At 45.3% G+C, this 7,995-nt stretch overlaps 1 protein-coding gene across 1 annotated transcript in view; it reads right to left on the bottom strand.

The window, feature by feature from the left end:
- G6PC1 (glucose-6-phosphatase catalytic subunit 1) overlaps positions 1 to 7,995 on the bottom strand; it is a 15,509-nt gene that overhangs the window by 4,993 nt on the left and 2,521 nt on the right. The window contains exons 3-5 of the mRNA XM_006156078.3: positions 4,290 to 4,399; positions 2,346 to 2,451; positions 1,867 to 1,982 (exon numbers count right to left, since the gene is read on the bottom strand). Coding sequence (XP_006156140.1) covers positions 1,867 to 1,982; positions 2,346 to 2,451; positions 4,290 to 4,399 — 332 coding nt within the window. The remainder of the gene's footprint in view (positions 1 to 1,866; positions 1,983 to 2,345; positions 2,452 to 4,289; positions 4,400 to 7,995) is intronic.

The raw sequence follows: 7,995 nt of genomic DNA, 5'->3' as shown, positions 1-7,995 counted from the left end.
TTTTTTTGAAAGGTTTTTGCTATAGGGTGCATGCGCTCGCCAGAAAGACAGAGAGAAAAAGAGACACCTCCCAGGGGAGATGGCCACACCATAATCCCTTCCCCATTTTCCTGTCAAGATTTTGGGCATGCACGCACATATGCCTGGAGCTGTTTTCTGGCTGTCAGGTCTGAGATTTGAACTGCTTGGCTGGCCATGTGGGAATACAACACCTTAACTACCACTCCACCTGCTGGTCCTCTCTCTGTTCTTAACAGTCTTATTTGGATCCTACTGTGTTCTGCTGTTACAGATCACTAGGGGGAAATTCCACAATTTCCTTAACACCTTATGTTTCATCACCTCCCGCAAAATCAAAAAATTCTGTCCTACACCTTATCTGTATCTTTTCTTTTTCAAAAATGTTATTTATTTTTATTAAATTATTTTAAAATTTGTTATAGGACACATGCACTCATGAGAAAGAGAGAGAGAAAGTGAGAAATCAAGCTGCCAGGTCCAAGACTTGAACCATGTTTGGCCATGTGAGAGTCCAGAGTCTTAATCACCATGTCACTTGCTGTTCTCAATCTATATCTTTTCTATGTCTTATAAACTGGATCTAAGAGGGACGAGCAGATGGCGTAACAGTTACGTTGCTGGACTTCCACATAGTCGACTGAAGTTTGAGTCCTGGAACCAGCAGCTTAAAACTCACTCCAGGTGCATATAAATGCATGCCCAAGATCCCAAGAAGAGAATGGAGGAGAAGGGATTGCAGCACGGAAATCCCCCCAGGGGGTGATTTCTTGCTTTCTGTCTCTCTGTCTCTCCAGGAGTACACATGCCCTATAGTAAAAATCTCTCTTAAAGAAAAAACAAAACAAACAAACAAAAAAAGCACACACCTGGATCTAAGAAACCATACAGCTTCAAAGCCCTGAACCTATATAATAGGTTAGCTGCAGATATCTATTCGGTTTGCATGTAAGTATATTTAACTAAAGACCTTTCCAGGATTAATTTGTCAAATTTCATAGATTTCCTTAAAACTAAATTAGGGCCCATTTCTAATTGAAGATGCATAAGAAATAAAGAACGTAAAAAGGTCAGTGACTTCAAGTTCATGCAACTGAATGAGTTAATTTCATGGAACTTTTGCCAAATTGATTACACACAGAACCTGGCTGGAATGCTGGGATTTGTCCTGATTAGGGAATAATGGCAGTGGGGGCTGGGAAGGGGTTCCTGGGGGAGGAAGCCAGAGTTGATACCTGATAAAACCCCAGCCACAACTTGGTGGGGAAAATGAGCGGCCAGGTAGATTCGTGACAGACACACGTTCAGCTGCACAGCCCAGAATCCCAACCATAAAAGGACGTTCAGGAACCTGCAAGGGAAGTGACAACCATACAGAACTCAGGTGTGGATCTTCTAACAAAAGATTCTTCCAGAACCCTCCCATGTGGGTCAGCTTCACAGAGCATTGTGCTTCACCTCTGTTCCACCGTCAGCTCCCTAGAAACATCCTTACACTGTTAGTCTTGTTTCCTTGTCTGTAAAATAAGAGGTTGCCCTGGTGGGTCCCTTCCAGCCCTAATGTTCTGTGACTCAGGAGAAGTGACACAACCCCATCCGTGCCAGGCCCAGGTGTGGGAATGGGCTAGGGATTAGGGCCCATTTCTAATTGAAGATGCATAAGAAATAAAGAACGTAAAAAGGTCAGTGACTTCAAGTTCATGCAACTGAATGAGTTAATTTCATGGAACTTTTGCCAAATTGATTACACACAGAACCTGGCTGGAATGCTGGGATTTGTCCTGATTAGGGAATAATGGCAGTGGGGGCTGGGAAGGGGTTCCTGGGGGAGGAAGCCAGAGTTGATACCTGATAAAACCCCAGCCACAACTTGGTGGGGAAAATGAGCGGCCAGGTAGATTCGTGACAGACACACGTTCAGCTGCACAGCCCAGAATCCCAACCATAAAAGGACGTTCAGGAACCTGCAAGGGAAGTGACAACCATACAGAACTCAGGTGTGGATCTTCTAACAAAAGATTCTTCCAGAACCCTCCCATGTGGGTCAGCTTCACAGAGCATTGTGCTTCACCTCTGTTCCACCGTCAGCTCCCTAGAAACATCCTTACACTGTTAGTCTTGTTTCCTTGTCTGTAAAATAAGAGGTTGCCCTGGTGGGTCCCTTCCAGCCCTAATGTTCTGTGACTCAGGAGAAGTGACACAACCCCATCCGTGCCAGGCCCAGGTGTGGGAATGGGCTAGGGAATGTGAGGAAGAGCAAGTGGTATGTTAGCTACAGAGAGCCACCCCTGCGCTCCACCACTCACACCCCAGGGATGAGCTCTTACCGAAATCCGTAGGTCGGCTTTTTCTTTCCCCGAAAGATAGAGAGGGTAGATGTGACCATCACATAGTATACACCTGCCGTGCCCATGGCATGGCCAGAGGGACTCCCTAAAGGGCAGCAAAGAGATAAATGGATTAAAGGTGAAAACGTCTCCATCCAGAAGATGCCAGGGAAGTCGTCCAGCCATCCAGCCATTTTTCCAGCCGTCCTTTCATCCGTCTACCCTTTATCCACTCAGCCTACCAGTCGTCCATTTATGTGTAATTTGTTTACTTAACAGATACCTATCGAATTCCTGCTCCATGTTGAGCATTGTTCAGGGCACTGGGAGTACCATGGTGAGTCAAACCAGAGAAGGCCCCTGGTCTTGTAACTGTAGAAAGTCTGGAGAGACCCCAGAGCACAGCACACTGGATGCTGTTCGGTTACTGATCTGCGCCCCCATGACTGCACCTTTTCTGCTTTCTCCTGGCTCGGCCACACTGGCTTCATTGCTCTCCTTTAAACTCCTTTAAATCAGGCAAGTTCCCACGTGACGAGCACGCAATCCTCGCTGGCCAGTGAACTCTTTCCGCAGAAAGGTGCTGAGTAACTCATTTGTCTTCTTCGAGTCTTCGCTCAGATCCCACCTTCTCAGTGAGTCTTACTCTAACCACCCTATTTAACTCTATAACTCGTTCCCATTCCTGATTTCTCTACCCTAGGGGGAAGAGAGTCCTGAGATGGGACTCCTAGACTCCTCTCCTGGACTGAAGGTCTCATTTCCCAGCTGCCATGAATGTGGATTGTAGATGGCCTTTGGCTCTCGGCCTTCTCCAGGCATTGCCCTGGACTGGAAAGCCACCTTGATCAAGGTTACTCTTCCCCTAAGGGCAACCTGCACCCACGAACTGATCTATACTGGAGCATAAAGGCCTAGTACCCTTGACTCAACTCAAGGTCACTCAGAAGAACCATCTCCAGCTCCAGAGCGGTTAAGATGGAATCGCCCTTGGGTTTCTCCACCTGTCCTGTTGGCTTTCTCCCCATCACGCCATAAGTGTTGCCCCTAAGAATCTCTTAACTGTTGCAACCTCATCTCTGCCTCAGCCTACTTTCCAGGGAATACCTAGGAAGGCCTTTTCTCTTTCTTCTTTTCCTTCTTTTTTTATTTTTAAGGAGAAAATAAGTGAACAATTAGAAAATAGCTTATATTTTTCCTTATTTATCATGAGTTTTGTATATTGCACCTCTTCCATGAAAAATTCAGCTTTTTCCTTAAGGTGGGGCCCTTGAGTTGTCTTGCTCAATGACACAGGTGTCCCTGGTGCCTAGGACAGTGCCTAGCACATGGAAAGTGCTCAATAAATAACAGCTAAATGAGCAGATATGCTCAGAAATGAACAAATGACTAATGAGAGCAAAAAACCTAAAGGACATTCCCTAGTTTGGGAGGTAGGGTTAGGGTCTCCGAGAAAGGGATGCTCAAGGTTGAATTAAATCTATCATTTGACTTACCAGTACCTATCCGGCTGTAACTAATAGAATGCAAGCAGGCTGTGGGACCAGAGGGTCAGCTCAGAAGGACATATCACTGGGCGAGGGCATGGGGAAGGACAGATTTCTACTGCTTTCCAATCCATGAACAAAAGGCCACAGTGCAGTTACCCTCATAAGCCCTTTGCCCTTAGGGGTAGCCATGCTTCTCCAGACTAGCACTCTGGGAGCTGGAAACATCAGCTGGAAAGATCCCCAAAGGAATAGAAATATGCTATTCAGGAAGGCCTTGTTGAAGTGAGTTGAAATGGATTTGTACCAAACTGAAGACTATGACGAAAGCACAAGGGAAGGATCTCTTCATGTCCCCTCAAGGTCAGCTTTCATAACCAGTGATCCAGTGATGACAGGTGTCTATGATGAACAAGGTCCAGCCTACTGCTGTCTCTATAGGGGCAGGGACTCTCACCTGGTCCCGTCTCACAGGTGACAGGAAACTGCTTTATCAGTGGCACAGAGGTGTTGCTGTAGTAGTCTGTGTCCAGGACCCACCAGTATGGGCGCTGTCCAAAGAGAATCCTGTGGAAAAGCAGAACCAGTGTCTGGAGTTACAGAATGAAAATGCATTGGCCCAAAACCCACAGCTTCAAGAAGAGAGAGTCGTGTGAGGAGAAAATCCAGTGTTGCCTCTGGGGAGAATGGTGGTTGGAGAGAGGCGTGGACAGGTGTTTTATAGCACATCATTATATAACTTTTGTATTTTGAACCATTTGATTGTGCTATCTATCCAAACATAAATAAATAAATAACCTAGCCCAGCTCTGTGGCACAGTGGCAATGCGCCACACAAGAGAAGCCAGATCCCACGGTGACCTCAGCCTGATCAGCCTAATACATGCCAGGCAGGTATACGAGTGGCCAGGAACCCACAGACCAGAGGACAGGAAGAAGAGGACCATGCCTTGACCAGACCCTGAGAGAGTGCTCATCTCTCTTATGTATGCGTGCATTCTATCATGAATACTTAAAAACATTTTTTAAAAATTGGGATCAGCAGATGGTTACATCACTGGTCTCCCACATGGCTGACTGCACTTCAATTCCTGGGCCTGGTGACTTGAAACACACCGGGCACATGTGCGTGTGTGTGTGCCCTAAATCCCGAGAGGAGAATGGAGGACATGGGATTGTGACATAGCCATCCCCCACAGGGGGTGATTTCTTGTTTTCTGTCTCTTTGTCACTCTCTGGTGAGTGCATGTGCCCTATAGCAAAAATCTGTCTAAAAAATATTTTAAAATAATTATTATTTAATTTTACATAATATTATCATTATTTTTAAAATTTGGTATAGGGCACATGCACTCACCAGAGAGAGAGAGAGAAAGTTGCCAAGTCCAGGACTATGATCGGCCGTGTGGAAGCCCAGTGCCTTAACTACTCCACTGCCTACTGGCCCCCAGGTTTATTTATTTATTTTTTTAAGGTCTGGTTCTGTGACCTGGTGGTTAAGTCAGCCAGATCCCACATGACTGACCTCACAATTTGAATCCCAGCCCTGATCACTTGAGAAATACTCTGGGCACAGGGTGTGCATACCCGAACTCCTGAAAGGAGGGAAAAATGGAGGTAAAGGGATTGTGGTGTGATCCTGCCCCATGGGGTGCTTTCTCCTCTCCTTCTGCCCCATCTCTCTGTCTTTTTCTAGTGAGTGTACATGCCATCTAGCATTTAAAATAAATGAATGAGTAAATAAAAATAAGCGTATAACCCCAAGATTCTAAAATTCATAGTAATGTCCCTATATGGCTTTTTTTTTTTTTTAATTCAAGAAGAATTTGTCCTGGAAGGATGCATACAGATCTGCAGCATGCAACTTGGACTAGTATATATTGTGGATTCCCTCCTCTCTTTCTTTAAGAGTCAGAAAGTCTTGCATTGCATCTGACATTAGTGAATGCTACCCAGCCCCAAAGGCAAGTGTCCCTGCCAGAAGTGGGCTGTTTCCATTGAAATTGCCCTCTGGAAGGATGCTTCTCTGCTTTGAAACAGACTATCTTAGGCAAACCACTTTCTCTGTAAAAGTACTAAATATGAGAGCTGGCAGGCGGCATGGTGGTTAAGGTGCTGAACACTCCCACATGGCTGACTATGGTTCAAGTCCTGGACCTGGCATCTTGCTTTCTCGCTTTCCTTCTCTCTGTGTGTCTGTTTTTCTCTGGTCAAATTAAAATAAGTGAATGAATAAATAAAAATAAATAATTCTTAAAAAAAAAAAAGTACTAGATATGAGAGCTCGTCTCATGGGGCAGTGGATAGGTGCTATGCAAAGAAGGCTGGATCTCGATGGCCAGCCAGGGTTTGAATCCCAGCAACCTGCCGACTTGAAAAACACAGGTTCTCGCAATCATGATGAGATGGAGAAATTGAGGAAAAATTATTGCCTTGTCACTGTTGAGCAGGGGTCTCTCTCTGTCTCTCTCTCTCTCTCTGTCTCTCTTTCTCTGTCCCTGCCCTTCTTGTATGAACACATAAGTGCCCTGTGGCACAAAAAAGTACCAGATATGCTTTTCACTGTGGAAACAGTTGTCAAAGGTCAATCAGGTGGAACGGTTATTTCTCGCCCAAATCGGAGATAGCCACTAACTCTGATCTCTACTGACCCAGAGAGAATCCCTGGTTCTTCGAGGTCAAATATTTTGAGCAATCTTTGCAGTGTGGTAGAATCAGCTGGCATTGGCTAACAAGAATCAGTTGTTAAATATTCAGAATTTTTACAAGCGGGGACTCTAGTTAAGTGGCTGTGAAGGGACTATTTACAGAACAGAAATAGGCAGATGTTAACCTGGGCTTTTTTTCTCCCCAGAGAGTCAGTTATCAGTGCTGCATATAGCATAGTTCTTAAGAGCATTGCCTGTAAAGGTGTCCTCCCTGGGCTTACATCCTGCCTCTGTTTGTTAGCCATGTTGGTCTAGTCATTGAATTTAGTGCCTTAGCTTATTCATCCGTGAAATGTGAAGAGACTTCAAAAAGTTTATGGAAAATGGAATTAAAGCATGAATTTATTTTGGTGCAAAGAATTTTTAAATTCATTGGGAACCAGCAGTTAGTGTAATGGCTATGTCACTGGACTCCCATGTAGTTGACCGCGGTTCGAGTCCCGGACCCGGTGGCTTAAAACTCACGCCGGGCGCATGTGCGTACATGCCCAAGATCCCGAGAGGAGAATGGAGGAGAAGGGATTGCGGCGTGACCATCTCCCCTGGAGGGTGATTTCTCGCTTTCTGTCTCTATGTCTCTCTCTGTCTGTCTGGCGAGCACACGCGCCCTATAGCGAAAAACCTCTCCAAAAAAAAAAAAAAAGAATTTTTAAAATCATGAATAGTTTTTCTTTCTTCTTCTTCTTCTTTCTCTTCTTTTTTTAAGAAGAGTGCATACACTCACCAGAAAGAGAAAGAGACAGAAACAGTGAGAGAGAAAGTGAAAAATCACCCCCCGGGGGGATGGCCATGTGGCAATTCCTTCTCCTCCATTCTCCTCCTGGGATCTTGGGCATCCATGCATATGCACTCTGTGTAATGTTCAAGCTACCAGGTCTGGGATTCAAACCATGGTGGGCCATATGGGAGCCCAGTGATGTAACTGCTTCACCATCTGCTGGTCCCACATAGTTTTTTCATCATACACATTTTCCATGGACTTTTGTTTTTATTGCCAGAGGGTACTCACCAAAAAGAGACAGACAGACAGATAGAGAAAGGGAGAAAACATTCTCCATTTTAGGGTGGTCACACTGTAATCCCTTTTCCTCCATTTCTCCAACCTGTTGGGATTTGAGGAGCACATGAACACATGGCCAGCATGGTTTTCAAGCTGCTGGGGCCTTTGAGCTACCGGCAGCCAAGTGGGATCTGACTGCCTTAACCACTAGACTACAGGTCGGCCCCTTCCATGAATTTTGTGAAGGCCCCTCGTAGTAGTAATGACCTCACAGAGAAGCACTTAGCACATACTAAGTGTTCGATAAAGGTTCATTATGATTATTGTTGAGCTTTCAGAGATGACTAAGTTCATAGATTGTAAAGCAGAAACTCAGAGAGTTGACATGGCTTGCCAAGGACATAAAGTTGGTAGGCGGCAGAACAAGGGCTGGAGCCCAGTTCTAGGTTATTTGT

The sequence above is a fragment of the Tupaia chinensis genome, unplaced genomic scaffold, assembly GCF_000334495.1.
Source record: "Tupaia chinensis unplaced genomic scaffold, TupChi_1.0 Scaffold000477_2, whole genome shotgun sequence".
In the NCBI taxonomy this organism is placed as follows: Eukaryota; Metazoa; Chordata; class Mammalia; order Scandentia; family Tupaiidae; genus Tupaia; species Tupaia belangeri.
Note: the sequence above shows the minus strand (reverse complement) of the source record. Positions and strands in the feature narration are given on the sequence as shown.